Source organism: Ascidia mentula, chromosome 4 (genome assembly GCF_947561715.1).
Source record: "Ascidia mentula chromosome 4, kaAscMent1.1, whole genome shotgun sequence".
Lineage (NCBI taxonomy): Eukaryota > Metazoa > Chordata > Ascidiacea > Phlebobranchia > Ascidiidae > Ascidia > Ascidia mentula.
The window spans coordinates 3,264,268-3,284,133 of record NC_138569.1 but is presented as its reverse complement, the minus strand read 5'-3'; the positions used below and the strand labels follow the sequence as shown (position 1 = coordinate 3,284,133).

General features: G+C 36.7%; 6 protein-coding genes across 6 annotated transcripts; 4 read left to right on the top strand and 2 right to left on the bottom strand.

The window, feature by feature from the left end:
- Positions 1 to 293: 293 nt before the first annotated feature.
- On the top strand, positions 294 to 2,518 carry LOC145898882 (uncharacterized). The gene is made up of 7 exons (XM_082987527.1): positions 294 to 346; positions 519 to 634; positions 722 to 848; positions 1,146 to 1,350; positions 1,425 to 1,486; positions 1,555 to 1,642; positions 1,829 to 2,518. The coding sequence occupies exons 1-7, from the start codon at positions 328 to 330 to the stop codon at positions 2,019 to 2,021; spliced, it is 810 nt and encodes a 269-aa protein (XP_082843653.1). The 5' UTR covers positions 294 to 327; the 3' UTR covers positions 2,022 to 2,518.
- Positions 2,519 to 2,663: 145 nt separating this feature from the next.
- On the bottom strand, positions 2,664 to 4,100 carry LOC145897159 (putative MFS-type transporter C09D4.1). Its single transcript, XM_082985345.1, has one exon. The coding sequence runs from the start codon at positions 4,098 to 4,100 to the stop codon at positions 2,664 to 2,666; it is 1,437 nt and encodes a 478-aa protein (XP_082841471.1).
- A 1,229-nt stretch (positions 4,101 to 5,329) lies between these two features.
- On the top strand, positions 5,330 to 8,018 carry LOC145897426 (vacuolar protein sorting-associated protein 29-like). The gene is made up of 5 exons (XM_082985715.1): positions 5,330 to 5,468; positions 5,629 to 5,820; positions 6,218 to 6,289; positions 6,609 to 6,772; positions 6,917 to 8,018. The coding sequence occupies exons 1-5, from the start codon at positions 5,463 to 5,465 to the stop codon at positions 7,035 to 7,037; spliced, it is 555 nt and encodes a 184-aa protein (XP_082841841.1). The 5' UTR covers positions 5,330 to 5,462; the 3' UTR covers positions 7,038 to 8,018.
- Positions 8,019 to 8,968: 950 nt separating this feature from the next.
- On the top strand, positions 8,969 to 12,341 carry LOC145897019 (ubiquitin-conjugating enzyme E2-18 kDa-like). The gene is made up of 4 exons (XM_082985175.1): positions 8,969 to 9,341; positions 9,416 to 9,505; positions 10,177 to 10,363; positions 11,457 to 12,341. Exons 1-4 carry the CDS (start codon positions 9,315 to 9,317, stop codon positions 11,618 to 11,620), a joined length of 468 nt encoding a protein of 155 aa, XP_082841301.1. The 5' UTR covers positions 8,969 to 9,314; the 3' UTR covers positions 11,621 to 12,341.
- A 130-nt stretch (positions 12,342 to 12,471) lies between these two features.
- Positions 12,472 to 13,905, bottom strand: LOC145897018 (FAS-associated death domain protein-like). Its single transcript, XM_082985174.1, has 2 exons — positions 12,814 to 13,905; positions 12,472 to 12,647 (listed from the first exon to the last, which is right to left on the bottom strand). The coding sequence occupies exons 1-2, from the start codon at positions 13,533 to 13,535 to the stop codon at positions 12,524 to 12,526; spliced, it is 846 nt and encodes a 281-aa protein (XP_082841300.1). The 5' UTR covers positions 13,536 to 13,905; the 3' UTR covers positions 12,472 to 12,523.
- Positions 13,906 to 16,546: 2,641 nt separating this feature from the next.
- On the top strand, positions 16,547 to 18,299 carry LOC145899288 (uncharacterized). Its single transcript, XM_082988021.1, has 4 exons — positions 16,547 to 16,568; positions 17,121 to 17,193; positions 17,277 to 17,384; positions 17,819 to 18,299. The coding sequence occupies exons 2-4, from the start codon at positions 17,139 to 17,141 to the stop codon at positions 17,956 to 17,958; spliced, it is 303 nt and encodes a 100-aa protein (XP_082844147.1). The 5' UTR covers positions 16,547 to 16,568; positions 17,121 to 17,138; the 3' UTR covers positions 17,959 to 18,299.
- Positions 18,300 to 19,866: the final 1,567 nt, after the last annotated feature.

The following is a 19,866-nucleotide window of genomic DNA, read 5'->3' as shown; positions in this document are numbered from 1 at the left end:
AAAGGTTTAAACCAAAACTTCGTTTAAGGGTAAAGTGTTGGCCAGCTTACGGTAATCGTGATCACGGTTTTAATCATTCTTATCCAAAGAGGTAAAATTTTAATTTGCAACTAAAAAGATAAGAAAAAAAGCGAAATATGATTACAGGACATCATCACAAAATACTGCTTGTACCCAGGTGAAAAGTACTTCCGTGTGTGACAAAACTACCGATGTACATATCCATGTAAATAGAGATCAGTGTGCAAAAAATAGAAAAGTATAAACTGTTGCTAATGTTTGCGCACTCATCCGTTTTAAGTTGTGCACATTTGCTCAGCTGTCGCGATGGCAACGAAGAAGACAGGTTTGCATTAGAGCATTTTTTTCTAAAGTATATGCATTTACACTTGAATGCGTATGTGTATACCTTGGATACGTAGTATATGTTAAGACTTCAACTTAAGACACATTGGCCTATGAAACATGTACGAAATTCATATGCACAAATATAATATTCATGCAAGTTTTTCATTTAGAATCTTTGCTGCTGACTTCCCAACCTGTTAACTACAGCTTTGAAGCCTTATATCCTAAACAGAGAAGACGCTACAAACATGTACCTATCTCAATGCAAGGAAACCACAACTTTACTGTCAGTTTCCTTATCTTTTTAAAATACATTTGGTTCATTTTAAAAAGTGGGGTTGAAGCCTTAAACCTTTTATTTTCTTGTTTTCAGCATCCCGACTTGACCAAGGGGCAGAAGAAATATCTATGGAGCATTTGCTCAATTTATAGCACAGCACAAATGAAATGGTTGATACAAGACCAATTTTTACAACAACTTTTTGATGAAATGCGAAAAGGTGCTAAACATACTGTTGCTTGGTCTTAATGTGAACTGATTTTTTTTTGTTATTTGTATTTCTTATTTTCGTATATTAATGGACATTGCTGCTGGTGATTGTAAAACTTGACCAGCTACACTGGAAGTCTATGTGCCTGCTGGTTTAAAAAGCTAGTCCAGGCCACAATCACCAGCTGCACTGATAAGACCTCATGGGTCTCAACAGACCTTATGGATCTCAACAGTGTGCTCTACTGTTTGCAGCTACTAATGATTATTATGACTCTTATGCATAGAAATGAACATTGTGTTTCAGGCATCATAAAAGCGGATTGGTTGAAGTATATCGACTACATTTCTGATCCAGGGAAGAGAAAACAACAGTTTCAAAGTTTGTCTGCAAGGAGTTGGAAAGCACCCCCTGATCAGTACAAGTTCCGTTATTACAGAGATCACCCCTTGGACCTTCCAAATCCACCTATGCCTGGATATGTTGAAGATGCAATCCAAACTCAAAAAAGGCATGTGCAATGTAATCATTACTTATCTTTGCAGCAAAATTTTATCAGGAAGTAACAATGTTTTATAATTACAGAGCAAGACAGCCAAAGCAACGGCGCATATTCTACATTCCAAGAAACAGAAGAAAAGCTGCAGGTAAAAAAGATGCTGATATTTGTCTTGCTGTTTCTACATAACTTTTTGTTAAATCAACCTTATTTCAGTGGCATCATCCACTCCAGGACCAAGTGGGAAAAAATCGGCTCCATTTGTAAATCCCATGCCTCCTGAAAGACCCAAAACATCCCTTGGGTAAACTCATGATTTTGGACTATTTGCTGATTTTTAATTAATTTCCTACAGTGGCATGATACTAAAATAATTGAACAAATCCTTAGTTGATTATGGGATTGTCAAGTTAGTCTGGTCTAAAAGTAAGCATGCACTGAATGAACAATTTTGTCATTTGGGAACCTCTGACAGAGAGTTATGGTTTAGGTTCTCTAGGAACAAGACTAGCAATGGATTTTCTTCGGCTGAAGAAATTCCGTCGTACTCTAGCAATTTTACAAGTTCGTCGAATGGTGGAAGTGATCAAAACATGGTTGGAAACCGTAACCAAGTTGAAGGTTTTACTCGACCAAAGTCAAGGATTAGTTCTGCACAAAGAAACAAGTTAAAGTCACTGTAAACAGGGACAAATGCACAATTTTCTTACCTATCAGATACCTAATAACCTGAATTACATTTTTGCTTTTGCTATTTGTTTGTAATTGTAATCAATTGATGACATTTTTCCTTTAAAAAACACAAGGTGCTGAATAGCACTATATAAACTGCACTAAAACATAGTGTTTTCTGTGCTTACTTTATCTTATGTATAAGTGGTATAGTTCTGTGATAGAAATCCAATAATGCCAACTTCAATAATGTGCCAGTGATGTTTTAATTACTTTATGTAGTAGTTTTTGTAGCAACTGTGAATTGCCTAAAAGTATTTTCCTGTTTGAAAGGTATCATGCATGCTTCATCATTCTAAACTAGAGTGTTATGTTTGCCAAAGTAGTGTTAAACACGTAATATTTTAATCCTATGATCTTGTTTTTACCTATATTGCCTGGGCATGTTAAATACAATGTTTGGGCACACAAGCGTTGTTAGGAGTATGTATTGACAGACAATAAAGAAGCGTTGTTGTAAAAAAAGTCAATCAGGTTGTTCCACTTTTTTTGAAGAACTCGAAAATAGCACGATATAATCAAACAAATTTACAAAAAGGAAGCTATAGAAAAGGTCACTGCTTATTGGCAGACTGTTCGTGCAGAATTGTGATTCAGTCGTCCTTCTCTTCAATTAAGGAACTGAGTTCAGAAGGGTTTTTGTCATTTTTTCCGTCAGCTAAGTCCGCATTTCCCGCAGCCAGCCGTTTGTTATTGTTCGAAAAGAAGCAACTCAAAGAAAACGCCACGAAAATGAGCGAGCTCTGAAAAACCAGCACTCCTACGCCACCAAGCGATTTGAATATGACAAGCCCCAGCGCGTTCGTAACGTGACCGATGGGCGACTGAATCCCGGCCAGCCAGATGGCAACAAACACTTCGTTCGCGGGGTAAGTCTGTTGCATAGAGATCTCGTACAGTGCCACGATGGTGAGCATGCCGACCGCGCCGTACAGTAAGTTGCTGATAAGGAAAAGAATAAGGTTTTTGCATAAAAACCCGACTACGATCCAAACCGAAGCCACAAAGGCTACTGCACTGCTGGCAATTGCTATCAGGTGAAAGTGCTTGATTCGGTCCACGACCTTTCCGGCGCCAACGCTACCCACAATGCATCCGAGCGCGTACAGACCAACAGTGTAACCGGTCATAATGTCAGACGTCTCAACTAAATCTGGCCACGACGCAAGCACGCGTGACGTCACCACAAAGTCAATCGTGGGAGTGGTGAAGGTCAAACCGAACACGATGCAGGAGAGGACGTAGGTCTTGTTGGTGGCCATAGATTTTCCTGTCTTCATAAAGGCTTTGAAAGATTCGTTGTCGGTTTTGTTGCGTTTTGCCCGGGTTTTTATTGCCTGTGCGTAGGTCGGCGGCTGTGGAGGTGCGTCGGCTAAACACGCGAAGAAGAATATTTGGAGCGCAGCCGACACAGTTAAAAACCCACCGAATGTCGCCAGCAGTTTGAACTGGTCACTTTTCATAGTCTCACTGTCAGTAGAATTGTCCACGTTCAAATCGTCCTGGTTGAGAAAAGTGACTGGTAAAACACAACCGAGCAGATAGCCCAGATATCGCCCCATGATATTTACACCAATCGCTGTTCCCACTTGGTTTTCGGGAAACCACAGGACTGCGAAAACCCCAGGCGTTGCCAAGGCAATCTGCGCCGCAAGACCAGTCAGAATCTGACCGACTTGAATTAACACGTAATATTTCCCGACCAGTAGAGCGATAGTAAAAATAAGGTAACCCACAGTGAGAAGACACACTGCAACAAGGGTTAATGTCCTGAGTCCCAGCCAGCGTTTAAATGTCAGCCACGTCATCGGAAAGGTGATGAAAACGGAACTCACAGTGAACACAACTGTCATCCAATCCATGGTGGCGAATTCGACTCCAAAAAACCTCCCGTAGAATTCTCTGCTTGATCCGGAACAAGCAAACGCGTATCCAGCGAGTAGCTGCATTACCGACAATGCCACTAGATGTCCCCACCTCCGTCCGTACAGGTCGTAGTGTTTTTCCCATTCATTTTCGTTTTTTTCCATGTTCTTCGACGTTTTTTCAATTTTCATTGTTGTTGTTTGCTAAAGCTAGGCACAAAAAATAATCTGAGCATACAATACACGTTAACTTAATCAAGCCCAATTCAACACACTGTAACACAAAAGCGACCTAAACAAAACACTAAACCATATAAAGTACGGGAAGCAATAAGTCTTAAATCAAGTCCGGCAAGTGTTTGTCCAAACACCGTACATGCATAATTTTAACCTAACACGGCCCACGCATCATACTAAAGTGTGCCCTTATCATAAAACAATAGCCAACGAATGAAAACGCCATCACGTTAAGCACAACATTTCACACGTTAGCGTTTCCGCACGTTTAAACAGTTCACAGACTACCTTATGTTAATGCGCTCTATATCGCATAAATGAACACCAAAATGCAGCGTTTGCGTGTTTACGTAAATGAAACTCAGTAAAAAGGGGATTTATTTTTGTAATTGGAAAAAAAAATATTTTGTTTGTTAACCACACTCTAAATCTTTATAGGCCTGCCAAATTACAAACGACTTTATGTTATGTTTTAACTTGTCAACCTCACTCCAAGTCCTAAAAGTTCTATATCTTTTCTAATTTTGCGTTGGTTGCGCAAGTTTCCGGGTTCGTCTTACTGTTGCTTGACTGAATAGGTAACCCTGCAACCGGTGGTGGAGTTTTGACTGTTTTGGCGAGCTGATCTGAACAAAAGACTATGCCAAACCGTATTGCGTTGCCCGCGTTTAAAACAGCGTAAATATTGTCCAAATCCTCTCTCTGCAGTAACTTAAAGAACTGTCCCATTCGGAATTACTTGCTGGCTGCACGCATGCACAAACCTGTAACAAACACTTCAAGAAGTCAAAAATCTCACCGTAAATATTATGGTTAAAACGCTTAAGCGCAGTTCCTGTAAGTTGCAAAACAATGTTGACTTACGTATCTAAAGTGCAAAAAAACAATAACAAGTAAGCTATAGGCTTTGAGCAGGAAACTCCTCTCACGATTTTAACTCAATCAATCATAGTTGGCGTCGAAGCAAGTGGCCATGCAATGTGGCCTGTTGTTGGATTCGCCCAAAAATGAAAAAATATTTGTATGATTTTGGAAGTTATTCTTAAAAAAATTAGTCTAAGTATCTTCAAAATTCAAATAAATTTTATCAATACACGACAAGAAGCAAAGGGAATAGGGATAAAAATCATGCGCTCATGCGAAGAAATAGCTGTAGTTATAGTTATATCTACGGCATTAACAGAGTGTTACGCGATCAATCTTCAACTCTGCGCTACACATTAAATGTTTATTTTTGGAGTTTTTCACAAATTGCGAAGCGTTGGTGGTTGCTGAAAAGACATTACAAACATGGTGGTAGGTAAAATTTAATGAGTTTTGTTTTTACACACGATAATTAAGGTAAATTTTCCCAAAATAGCAACGGTGCCAAAATTCCAAAGCCATTTGGCTTATGAGATAGTGGCTGGTTAACTTAAAAAAATAGAATGCGACGTCTGACTGCACAATCTTTCAGCTTGTCCTGGTGGTTGGAGACCTTCACATTCCCTACAGGGCATCTGGATTGTCTCCAAAATTCAAAAAATTACTTGTTCCTGGAAAAATTCAACACATCCTGTGCACGGGAAACCTTTGCACTCGAGAATCTTTTGATTATCTCAAAAGTTTGGCAAGTGATGTCCACGTGGTCAAAGGGGACTTTGATGAGGTTAGTTGAATTAAGTTGTGTGGGCTACTTGTAAAGTATCTTATCTTTGGATTTTGTAACATTACTTCAGATTGGGAATTGTGTAGCATGCACTGATGATTATTTTCTGTAAATGTTGAAAATTTTTAGCACATAAGTATTGTAGTAGTTATTTTGTTGCACAGATTGGTGACTTAATTTTAAACGTTGCTTTTTTCCAATATGGTTACTGCATAATACATGTCTTTGTTGTTGTGGTTGGCATTACACTCCTATGTACTAAAGTTAAGTTTTTGTGTAGAAAAAACTATAGTGTTCCATTTGTGTAAAATAATGCATTTCAAACAGTTATGGTAGATACATCAAAAGCGCTAAGTTTTGCTTGTTTTTGGTTTTTAAATGTGCTTTGACCTTTCAGAGTGCAAATTATCCAGAGCAGAAGGTGGTGACTGTTGGTCAATTTCGCATTGGAATGTGTCACGGACATCAGGTTTAATACATAGATATGAAAATTCATTTTTTTTTGCACAATAGAACTTGAACGCATATGAACGTTAATTATGCAAAATAAAAATGGCATTGGCATCGATAAAACTATAGGGGTTATCGAGTCAGGTGCCCATGTTGAAGGTGATTGCAAATAACCCGTGTAATTAAAAAAAACCTTCACCATGTATGTTCATTTTATTTAAGCTGTTCTTCGAAAATGCATCATATTGTCACTTAAGTAAATGGCTCATCACAAATAAATGTATATTTGTTGAAATGATAAGTTAAGAGTTTTGACATACTTGCTTTTGGCTTTTCAGATCTGTCCATGGGGAGATACGGAGAGTTTGGCCACTTTGCAGCGTCAGCTAAATGTTGATATCCTGCTGTTTGGTCACACCCACAAGTTTGAGGCATATGAACATGAAAATCACTTTTACATCAACCCTGGAAGTATAACTGGTGCATTTTCCCCTATATCCAGGTATGCATATTTTATTAAGTTCATCACTTTGGAGTTTATAAACAAGAATCAAGAGTTGGAAGAAATCTTGTGCATAAATACTGAAATAGGCTTTGATGTAAATGATTGCGCTTAGCTCTGAACAGTATTTTTGCTTTGATTTAGTGATGTAGTGCCATCGTTTGTATTGATGGATATTCAAGCAAGCACTGTTGTCACTTACGTCTACCAACTTCAAGCAAATGACGTTAAAGTTGAAAGAATTGAATACCAAAAGCAGTCATGATTCGTGATCGCATAATCTATTCTGCAATCACAAACACCATCATACTTTGCAGTGTAATTGGGGCTGGTATGAGTTCACACTGATTGGTGTATCCTATGATCAAACGCTTGGTTATTGAACTTTTTGTTCCAACAAAATTCATGCTGCTTACAAGTCCTTTTGGTTGCTATGTAAAAGTATCTGGGTTATTTTGTTACATTCTTTACCACTGGACACCCACATTTAGTATTTCATGCCAAAGTCATGCTGCATACCCTGTCACATATTTATCATTTTCTTTCAGGTAACTCAATCATTTTAAAGTCCTAAATTCGCCCAATTTTGTCTTTATTATTATTATTGATTGTTCGTTAAAAATTTTTAATGCAATTCAATTGTCACAACATTCTTGTTTTAAGATATCATTTTATGTGTCATAAAAATGAACAACGTAATTAAAGCGGGTATTTGGTTAAATCGCACTGCAGTATCTCAAGCCATAGCAAAACTGTCCTATCTGTAGCACCACGTCATAGACTACTTATGAATTATTGAGGTAGAAAATGTAGTTCGCGGCAGACATTAACTTAAAGTTAAAAGAAAAATTTTATGCATGGTTGTCAAAAAGACACGATATTTCCATAACAGTGGGAAGGCCTACAATGATATAAATTAAAAAGGTTTTCGCCCATTGATTTTCAATTTCAGGATAATATCAAGTTCTCGCGTTTTGTGTCATTCCATACACGAACGTTGTGTCATTTACAAAGTTTTGTTAATATTTCCCGCTCGCATTCTGCACCATCCGAAAATGATCAACTGCTTTGTATGCACGAACGCAGCTGGAACACCGTTTTGGTTATGTTATAATCTGTAATGTTCTACAAGAAATATTTTCCAGTAAATTCCTGTTGTTTGAGATGTTACATAATTAAAATTACGATCGTATTAACATCGTGAAAAAATACTATATTACTGTTGTTGTTTTAATAAACCTGATTCACCAAAGTTTTGCGACTGTTTTCGGTAATGTTGCGAGAATAGCAATAATTTAGTGTAAAAAGGGTTTTATTGCACGCTACTGGTGCCAAGCCGAACGCTGTGTTGTTTATTTGCAACAATATACGTGTCTGTCTTGTGTCCGGCAAACTTTTTGAGAAACGCCCTTGGTAAGAATAAAATTGTGGCCTACTAGCTAGCCATACATGTCGAAAAGTCGAGCGTTTTCCAGCTCAAACACTGTCTTGCCTTCAAAACGAAAAGCGCCATACATAAAACACAAAAATAGGAATATCCATAAACGTACACTCGGAAAGTTAAGGATTTTTTCTGAAAGAGATTGTTAGAAATAGTGTTGGAGTCAGAGTAAGGATTTAGAATAAGGGTGATGTTGGTCCCGTAAAGTTAGTTTTCAACCCTATCTAACTTTAAACGCAACATTAGTAGTTTCCCAAATTTAACTTTGTTGTTTTATATCCAATAAGCGGTATTCACTGGACACCGTATCGTATCATTATTACTTGACAAAACCTGAGGCTATGAGCGAAAGTAACGTCTCGTTGCGTTGGGTAAGCGCTGGGTTTGGGTTGTTCTCATGGCAGTCGAGTCTTAACAAAAGAACGGAAATGCAGATTTTACTGTTTTTTTAAATATGTCAAAAAGAACGAATTATTTCTTGCAAATTTTAATGATGAGAGGTGTGTGAAATGATGGTAGCCAATCTGTGGTTCTTAACCTTTCATGCTTTGTAGCCCCCTTTACAGCAATGTTTAGGGACCCAAGGCCCAGTTTATTCAGAAAAAAACGCAATGGCTCACAAAAAACAGCCAAACAAATTAATGCAATCAATGTGGACTCTGTTTTTGGCCCCAGAGATCACCCCATGGATGGTAAAGTAGGGGGGCATAGGCCACTGTTGAGAAACACCGTCATAATATAAACTGTCCCACTTTAGTCCCATGCACAATGGTATTTTTGTGGTGACAAGCACTTGTTTCCATAAAAAACCTTCACCAGACAGGACTTGAACACAAGAAAAGTGATCTGCTTAATTACAAGAGTTCAGTTTTGCTGAACAAAAGTGTAATTTATTTTGTTGACATTCAACCACATAACCACCTATGCTTTTATTCTGTGCAGGCCCTAAACAGTATTGAACAGGCATCTTGCAAAATTGGTGAGAATTCAAATTAAAAACAAGTTATTTTCCAATTCCTACACCAACAGCCATAATAAAAAACACAACATAGTCCAGTTCAATCCAGTAAGTAACACATTCACACAAACTAGAGCAGCACCATGGCTGCAGGGAAGAGATTGAGAAAGGTAAGAACATAACTGATTGATTTTTACATACATAACTGAGTGATTTCTATGTATATAACTGAGTGCTTTTACAGGAGTTAGCGGGCCTTAAGGCATGCGAATCATATTATAGAATTACTGTTCCTGATGAAAACATCATGACATGGAAGGTGTTAATCATTCCAGTAAGTCGAAATTCACAATCTATTTTTCTAAAATACGTCCACAAAAGAGGTATATAAATGGCTAATTCTGTCTGAGTCATTCTATGAAGAAACTCATGTATACAATAAATTAGGTCTATAATGCTTGATGGTGCACTGCTTTTGCAGGAGATTGACTATTAACTGATTTTATTAGCATGAGCTTTTGCGAGCTTGATCTCGCTTCTTCAGGTGCAGCAAATGGCGTAACAAACAAAATGCGGTAATGGCGCTAAAAACAAGAAAGGAAAAACGCACAAAGTGGTGATCATTGTTGGTCACCTAGTGCCTGTGGCATCTTGGTGCGTGTAGTCACCCATGAAGCCCCAGTCTCTAATAAGACTGTGATTGACAGAGTCAAACTTTTAGATGTAGCGCCGTCTCTCTCGCTAGTCTAGTTTTTCTCTTTACCTTCTGCAGAACCATAACCCTCGTGTCTTTTTCACTGTGGCCTGTGGACAAGAAATTAGGTTAATAACAATTTGCTACAAACACAGTTTTCTGTTCTGGTTAGTTTGGTGAAAGTTTTTAGTGTGTAAACTGTTGTGGTCATGCAGGATATATCTCGCTGTGTTGATTGATGTAAGGATGTTCTAGAGTTAAAATAAATATAACTTCCACTACATTGTTTTGATAAACCCTGTTTGTTTCAGGATGCAGCACCCTACAACAAAGGAGCTTTCAAAATAGAAGTTGTGTTTCCGGCTGAATATCCATTTAAACCACCAAAAATTACCTTTAAAACCAAAATTTATCATCCCAATATTGATGAAAAAGGACAAATATGCCTTCCCATAATCAGTCCAGAGCACTGGAAACCAGCAACCAAGGTTGATCAAGGTAAAATGATCAGGTTTATTGTTATTTTCAGGGAGTCTAACTAAACCTGAACCCTTCAACTGGTTCTAGCGTTTTGTGTGAACTGGAATTATACCTGAACCACTAAGTTTTAACCTGTGAACCAGAACTGAACCGGATATTATACACCAAAACTACTGCGTCTTTACACTATTTCACGCACAAACAGTCTGCTTATTCGTTTGTAACACAGTACAGTTTGAAATGGCACTAGCAAACAATTAAATGACATTCATTTGATGAAGTTTTTGCCTCGTGTGCAGAAGCCCAGATCAATTTCCCAGTTTTAAAAGTATTGTTAGACATTTTGAAATTTAAAGCACACAATATATATTAGTGATTCATTCTTTTGCTAAACAGTGGGTCTCCTGTATGATAAAAAAAAGGAGCCAAGCCATGGTCAAACATGGAAAATGCAATTTTTGAAAATTCCTTCTTTATGACAATGAAAATGTTTTAACTTCATGAAATTAACCTAACCAGCAACACTTGTTTGGCGTGACTCAAGTGAAACTTCAGTTTTGATTTCGAAAATTACTACAGCAACTTTGTGTCAAGGTATCTCGTAATCTTCTTAAATGACAATTGCTCTACCATGTTAATGTGCTTTAACCAGAACCAAATCTGAACCAGATAAAAAATGGTTTAAAAACCCAAACCGAACGTGAATCTGTGTAATAAGCAATCTAACTCCCTGGTTATTCATAAAACTTGGTGTTCAAATAAGTTTTTTTTGTCATAGCGCAACTGTGATGTAATAGCTTCCTGCATTATTGGAAAGAGTTGTATAGTGTTGCTAGAAATTGGTGTTGCTTAGAAATTGATTTTTAAGAACAGAGTTGATGGAAAAAACAGCCTTATATTGATATACTTAGTAATGCAAAATGTGATTATTTTCTCCTTATTCTGCAAAACTTTTTCTGAAAGCATTTGATAAAATTAACACTTTTTAAAGCTATAAACATTTTACTGGGCCAATGACAATGAGATACTATTGTGTTGATGTTGCCAAACTTTTCATTTTAAGGGTTGTGGCATTTTGACATTTTGTAATATTAAACTTCATATTTTCTAGTTTTAAAAGCATTGAAGGACTTGATTCAGGAACCGGAACCTGAACATCCACTTCGAGGTGATTTGGCGGAGGATTTTATCCGGGATCGCGCAAAGTTCAACAAAGCTGCAGAGGATTGCACCAAAAAACATGCAGAAAAAAGACCGCCCCCAGAACGGCGTTAATGTCCATATCACCTTGCTGGTTGCAGACATGTTTAAGTGAACAGAAGTGTAATTCTTAAAGACTTAGATGCAGTTTTGGTATCCACAACTTTAGCCAGGAAAATGGGATCTCGATAAAAGCACTTTGGCACATATTTTAAATCTTTGCAAAAAAATAGATATTAGATGATTCTATTGTGCCATGGTTCTACATAGTGATGTATAAGACCAAAGCATGGCAGGACAAGGTTAGTGTAATTTTTCACATGATGCACATGGTTTTGTTTTGCTTGTGAATTTTGTTGTTGCTCTATAATTGATCGATGGCTTAAAGTTGGACGGTATTGCTGATGTTATAGTACTGTAGTAATTTTAATGCACCTGACCCTCATATTGTGTTTGATCCAATGAAGTGGTTTGAATGTTCGTATTTTAAGCTATAAAGGTATAATTTGTGTCTGCATTGATGTTTTCCTCACCTTGATGAATGCAAAGTGAATTTTGCCACTAAAAATTCGAAAATTTATTGCCAGCCTAGTTTTACTGTTCCAATATTAACCCTGCAGGCAATTTTGTAATTAACTTGTTTGGGTCAAAGTCTATTGAAATTGTTTTACTCTTTGAAGTACCAAATTTATGTCAATCAGTTTCCGTCTGTGTTAGTTTGTCACACTTTCTGTTTTATTACTCTTTCGATTTTTTGGTCAGGTTTATTCAATAAATTATGACCAATACTCGCTTACATGAACAATTTCAGCACTTTGAAATGAAAAAAAAAGAAAAACAGCTTTTTGTGTGCTATAATACAAGTGCAGTAATATAAATAAACCAACAAAAAAGCATGCAAATCAATATTTATTTTAGAATGTTGAAGAAATCACCCCAAGCAAATTGTGCATGGCATAAAGCACAGACAACATTACACTAATAGCCAGTCATTGGTCTCCGTCCAGGTTGAAACCTTGCAGTAACCATGTCACCAAGGTCATTGCGCCCCGAGACCCTCAATGCATCAATTATGCTTTCCACGTTATTGCCTGGACCATTTCTGAAAGCAAAGAAAACACATTTACCACCTTTTCATGCCTATAATGTGCCGTATCAGTCTTGTGTCTATGAACTGAATTATCCTGGTTTGCCACTCTTTACCAACTGACACATATCTCTATCAATAAGGTTTTGCGAATGAATATCGCAGATTTATCATGCTATACCTCGCCCAATATTCCAGTGTTTCCTTTATTTGATTTTGAACACTGTGAGGCCAATTTAACATCGACCGTTGAATGACACTTTCTGTCACAAAAAGGTTCCTCATCACTGTCTGCCAACTATATGTCAGCTGGTCTGATAAAAAATCAATTAATCCCCTGAGCGGCTCCTGGATGACAGTATCTCGATGTTCGAGCAGGACTTCATGTGGTGGAAGATGAGCTGTTTCATGAACTTCTGGGGCCTCGACACCAGAAAAAGGGACAGCCAGAACTGTTTGTTGATCTCCAAAATTGTTGCCACTGTTTGTAAAGCCTGAAAATGCTTTGGAGCTCAGGTCTATTCCATCAGCTGTAACTTTTTTCAAGTCATTCTTGTAGATCTGATACTGATAAACAGGATCTGCAGGTGGTCTCAACCAGTTTTGCATATACTCAGTCACCATTTTAGCCAAATCTTTTCGGCGAATGTTGTTTAAAATAACGGCAAGGAAACCAACGTCTTCTGGACATGTTATGTCCCTTTCTTCCAGGATCTCAAACAGACCTAAAACTGTATCCACTCTCTCCAAAGCCCCTCGGCCAATATGGTCCCGGCACTGGAATTTTACTTCGCGTAAATCATTGATTCTTGAACTGATGGTAGTTATTAAATAGCGGTATGCATCATCCCTTGAGTGACACTTCTGGAACCATTTGGCCATTGTTGTGCTACTTGCATACATCCACCTTTTGAAGCTTTTACCTTCAGTTTAAATATTCAAATAAATAATTGACAAAAGATCTAACAATAATTCACATAGTTTAGAAATATTACTGCTCATTATTGGCTATTGTTCATTGTTAAACCTGGTATTTTACCCAATATATTAATTTATTGTTGTTACATTCTCAGTACAGTAGTGTTTTCAGAAGAAAAAAATCTGCAACCAAGAGAATAAAAAATGAGGAACAAAAATCAACAAACATTTGTCAAACCACTTTGACATTGCAATATTGTTTGTTTACTACCAAATTCCCTCACACTTTTTTTTAATTTTGTTAGAATTTGTAAAAACATGAAAAAAGTTTGACATATTTTTTGCACAACTGAACAAGTTACTGATTATCATATCCCCTTGATATATAGCACTGGTGTCTCTTTTATTTAGCTTTTTATAAGCACAATCCGCATTTAAACATCGTATTTTTTTGGAGTAACGAACGAACAAACACAATAAACAGACAGAAAGAGGAACCGCAACGGTTCAACCGTTCCACGACAAAAGCAATTTTTGATGAAATTAAAAAAAACGTTCTGCATGATTAAATAGCATTCCACATTATTCTTTAAAAGCAGGGTTACTGTTTTAGTATTCTATGTAACCAAATGAAGACTGAGGCAGATCAAATTATGCACGCATGTTTCTTAACCTGATTCCACACACAACTCATAGACAGGCGGAACTGTATCCGACGTCATATTATTCGTGTGTTATGTTGTGCTTTCGTGGCATGAACTGTATTTTTATTAACGTCGAATAATACGCCACGAACCCATTTCAACCCATACGGCGAACGCGCTGTTAATTGTATGCACGGAAGACAGCTAAATATCCGGCTAATCATATTCCGTGACACTTCCAGCAACACAGCTGTCTTTTCAAATGAATCACGGATCGGGCCGAACCCAAACGACCCTGTATGCATTTTCTATAAAAGCCACACATCTTTGGGTAACACAGAGAGTCACATAGAGTCATTTTAGAGTTGTTAAGTCAAGACATTAAGTCGATAATTTTCAAGCCAAACAGACAAAAACTTTAGTTCGCGTGGTTTGTAAAGTGTTGTTGTACTCGTGCGACTGTTATTTATGCATTAAACTGACAGATTGACTTTGGGTTAGAGAGTAGCCTTTTTATCAGGAGTCAGATATACGGCAGTGTTAATATTTTGTGTAGACCTTTAAGTAACGCCCTACAGAAGGAAGGGTGCAAACGGAGTTAGGCTTGTAGTGTTCCAATAAGTTTACTTGGGTGCTATCACTGAAAGTAAGTCATCTGCTCTGCGTGTTTGCTCATAACTGGGAAGAGATTACTGACTTAATATGTATTGTACAAGGGTTGTAAGCTTACTGTCAAATTATATATATAGAAGGAATTTAGAAAAAAATAATCAAGTGGTAAAAAAGGTCTTGCAGTCCTCAGTGCCCATACAGGAACCGCCACTGGCCAAAACATTATCAGTCGAGGTCCTTGAGAGGAAAAAATGTGCCGGTGCGGGAACCCTTTTTCAAAATCACATGAGGTTATAGATAAAACCAACCTTTGTGGTAGAAAGAAAACCAGGCCGTTCATGGGGCCCCTTTTGCTCTTCATAGTTTCACTGGACTTTTATAGGCCTTGGTGCTCCGCAGCGGGTGCACCCCCGCTTGTGGGGTTTTTGTAGCCACTGTAACATTAGTTCATAGTAATCCCTAGACATTGTTACGTCGTAACGCTTCACCATTGGTGTGCAACCTTGTTTACAACATCTTGCGCAACTGACCCAATAATGGCTTGATTAAAACTTACAACGCCTTGCGAAAATAATATCCTGTTTACCAGCTACCAACGATGAGTCCATGTTTATAATATTTTACCTCCTTGTTCTTTTATTAAATAATCCAAATTGTTACACAACATCACGTGACTAAATCAACCTATAAGCTTTCGATAGACCGAGCATAAAAGCCCTGTGTGCACCTGTAAATATTATACTATTAATCTGAATCAACACCGAAATAATCTACAATTAACCGAAGACTTCATTATGTACCGCTACGAAGAGTCTGTTGATATATTTGAACACAATATTTATCCGCAGAACTTTCTGAGATCTGATTATTTGACAAGACGAAGCAGAACCTATCCAGACAGACGTATCTCTAGAGTCTATAGAGACTCAGTAGATAATCGCACCATCGAAGCATTGTTAAACCTGTATGACCACAATACAGACGTTCACAGCGGAGTCCCGATATCAGTGGAGTCCCCTTTGAATATTTTTGGCCTTCATGAAGCTGCAATGAACTTCAACTGTAACTGTTTACTGTCACTGCTGTTGCCAGACCACCCGATTCAAGACCTACTTGTCTGGCAATGGTTACTTTAAGCTAGGAAGTTGTATGGCTGAAGTGAGTAATAAAAAATTGTACTAAATGCGTTATTTGTGTTTGGTGTTTCTTTAATAACCGAAAAAACAGAACTTGTCTATATGGGAGAAAACTTGCTTCAATGTATTGAGGTTTAATTTGCTATTTTGCTATTTTCTGTTATTTTAATTTGACTGCTGTGACCTTGTTAAAGAGCTTGCACATTAGCTCCCACTAGCGAACGGTTAAGTTTCATAAAACAAAGTAATACAGAAAAATATAATGGAGGTTTAATATGGTTTTGGTATTCGTAATAGATTTAAATAGAATCATTAATGTACCGTTTTTTTATTGCTACAGCGGTTGGCGCATGTAGCTTTACTTCCAATCCTGAGGAACCTATACTTTGTCCAGAGGAGGCGCAATGGCGGAACATTATACTGAACGTTTACTTGTACAAAACAGTCATTCAAACCTAGGGGTTTTGTAAAGCGGGCGTGTCGTGATCATTGAGGCGTTGCAATGGACAAATGCAGGTAAAAACCTAGAAAAAGGAAAAAAATGTGTGAGTTAGTTTATATATAGCAGCCAATGTACTTTTCACTTACCATTTCGTGTGCTCAGCAAGGTCGAAGAGGTTGTCAAGGTATAAAATCTTTAGGTTAAAGTTCGGTTTACAAGTAAAGCGATTAATTCAATGAAGGAGTGTTAGCCTCTTTTAATGAAAACAAGAAATTAAAACTAAGAATGAAACCAACTCAGAAATGCATTTTTAAGTAAACTGTTATGTTACAGAGCTCGTGTCTGATGTGCGGACCTTTTTGTACATTTCAACATGTCATTACCTAAGCAACAATTAAATCTAAAAATTAATAAAAGAAAATTGAAACTAGTGAACACGAAGTGTTGTTGATAATCGCTATTTCAAATTGTATTTAGGAATTAACATTTTTTAACATCAAAAATAGAAAAAGCATTTATTTGTAATACGCAACACAATTTAAAACAAGGCAGTTTTTAAATTGCTTGTGGCAATAACAAAACATCGAACTACAAAAACACCCAAATTAAAAATAAGCAATACGTGAACTGAAAAAACAAAAAGGCAAATAACCTGAATTTCTTTGTTGAAAAACCTTTTCCGAGATTTTATCGGAGTTTTTTTATGTCAAGTTATGTTTATTTATTTATATTTTAGAAAATCAACGTTGGAACTATGGATCGTGAGTACCAATCTAGCCGAATGTCCTTGGCTGCTCTTAAAATCCTAGGTAAGCCATTTCCACACGTGCAAACAATAACGCTGAATTTTTGGTTTGTGTGGATAACTATATCGTTGTCATTTATGCTACAGGTATAGATGTGGAACAAACAAAAGTGGACAAAGTGATAAACTTTGAAGGTGTTCAAGAATTGGTCGATGATACTAAAGAAAAAATAAAAAAAAGAGAAAAAGAAAAAGGTAGAAATAAAGGCAAACCCAACGATATAATTTCATTATTGCATTTTTAGCGTTTTTTATTATTCAATCCCAATAAAACCATATACAGTTTTCCCTGAACCATAACAATATACTTACAGCAACCCAAAAAACAATAAAAAGCTCTTTTTATTGGGTTCACTGACTTAGATCATCAAAAAATATCGCTGTGTGGCAATTCTTGTTATGTGGTAGCATAAAACACTTTGGTAAAGTTAAGTCATAAACTTTCATTCACGCTTAGCAACACAAAGTCCAGCAATGAATTTAAACGGAACACATGAAATTTATATAAATTGTGTCATAGAAGCCTTTGAAACAGGTGATTAAATCGACTGTACTCGTCTGTGAAAAATGTAAACGCATGTGCAGCACTAAAAAAAAGGGCATAAACTTTGTTTTTTTCCCTTTTGCAGTCTTCGGGAATCTTTATTTTAAGAACTTGAAGAATCGTAGAAACGGCTCATACCTCTTTAACAGCAGCAACAGGAGCTGGACTAATTTCTGGTCCATCATCACCAATCCAGACAATGTTATTGAAATCTTTGAAAAGTAAAGAAAGAATAAGCAATTTTAGTAATTAATAAAAAGTACGTTTTAGTAATTAATCTATGTGATATTATATCATAATTGAACTTGTCTTCAAATCGTAATTGTTTTGTACAAAATGTTATTTTTGCTTGATATTTCATGAGCTTATGTTCGTACAAATATAACGCGGTAAATTTATTAGTGTGTATTTTATGGGTTTCCTAAACACAGTTTAAATGCTAACAATGAAGTGGAAATTGTAATGGTATTTACATGGTGACAAGGTACAATGGTTTTCGTAACGCTTCACTGCATTACTTTTCCTTTTCCGTTCACTCACTTGGTTCACAATTGTTTTGTCTTGAATGCTGTGGTTCATTTCACTTTGCTTGATATTTTGGATGTTGTGCTGAATTTGATATTTAATTGATAAGAATTACAAAGGAAATAGCAACACTGTTTCTTCATCGGGTCAGAGCCACAATGTTTTGTTAAACATACCAGTCAAGTAATGTAGTTGGAAGTGTAAGTTATACAAATTCTAGCACAGTAACGGCTACAATTCTTTCCTAACGACTTTTTACATGTTAGAAACAAATAGCATTGTTCGTGTATATTTGGTCATATTCAAAATCCTTGCTGTAAACATAAGGCGTATCAAAAGTCAAGTCGGTGTCGGGTGCTGGGAAAACGCAGAATATAACTTTTGTGGCAAGTTTGTATTGCGTATGTTCGTTTAACCTGTAAAAAACTTTCAATTCATTCATTTGATATATTTGTTAGTTATCCGAATTTATGTACAGTTTATACCCTCTGATGCTAATAGTTCTCAACCACGGTTGCTCCCAGAAATTTTAATAGAAAATGCAAAAAATCTCAATCTTTATGTTTTTTTTAAAATATACTGTATTACATCTATACCTACTGGGACTGCTAAACCATTTGCAATTTCAAAGAAAAAAACATAACCGAATTGTATACTGTGTGGTTGTTAACTTTTGAAAGATACGTAAGACCGTTGATCTGTAGGTTGGCGGTGATATTTGCCATGAAAATAAAATTGGCAAAAATACTATTGAAGTTGAAAGAGTAATGTAAGTATATACCGTTTTTTGTGGTAACAAAATCAACGAAAATTTAAAGCCCATCGGTGAAAAAGTCTTAACCACTGAAACGTATGGCATGTGTTCAGATTTCAACAAATATAAACATATTACAGTACGACTTGCAACTAATTCAAACATTTTTGGCAAAGACCAATACTCAATAATTTAAAGCTCATCTGGGAAGAATTCTTGTTTGGACGACGTTTCGGTCGTTATGCAACAGACCTTCATCAGGACAAGTGAAGTGTGACAAGTGAACTTCACTTGTCCTGATGAAGGTATGTTGTATAATTGCCCAAACAAGTTTTCTTGCCAGATGAGCTTTAAATTATTGAATAATATACAGCATCAGCAACAAACTGTTTAAAGACCAATATTATAGGTCAATTTAAGTTGTGCTGTAGGTTGCATTTTGGGATGTTGTGATTTTTTATTGAAGTTTGCCCAAAATTAGGAATAAAGAACAGTCTTAAATCTAGTCAAAAAACATACGACTGTTCACAACTATTTTTGTGTACTGTGTTCATTTCGGGCTTTTTAAATTTCTGTTCCGTGTGATAGTCGCAGGTGGTACTGTGTGTTTAAGCGGTGTTTAACGACCGTCACGGCATGTATACACATGGTTTGTCAACACCAATGGCAAGGGCGAGTCACCTTGAAACATTTGCATCCGTTGTTGCAACTGCTGACTGAAACCAAATTGTATGTTAATTATGTGAAATGAAAAAAACAATGCATTGTTGTTTGCCTATATTGCTGTAATTTAAGTTTGTCTCTCTTTTACCCAAGGCGTTCGGTGAAATTAGAGCAATGCACATATATTCTAA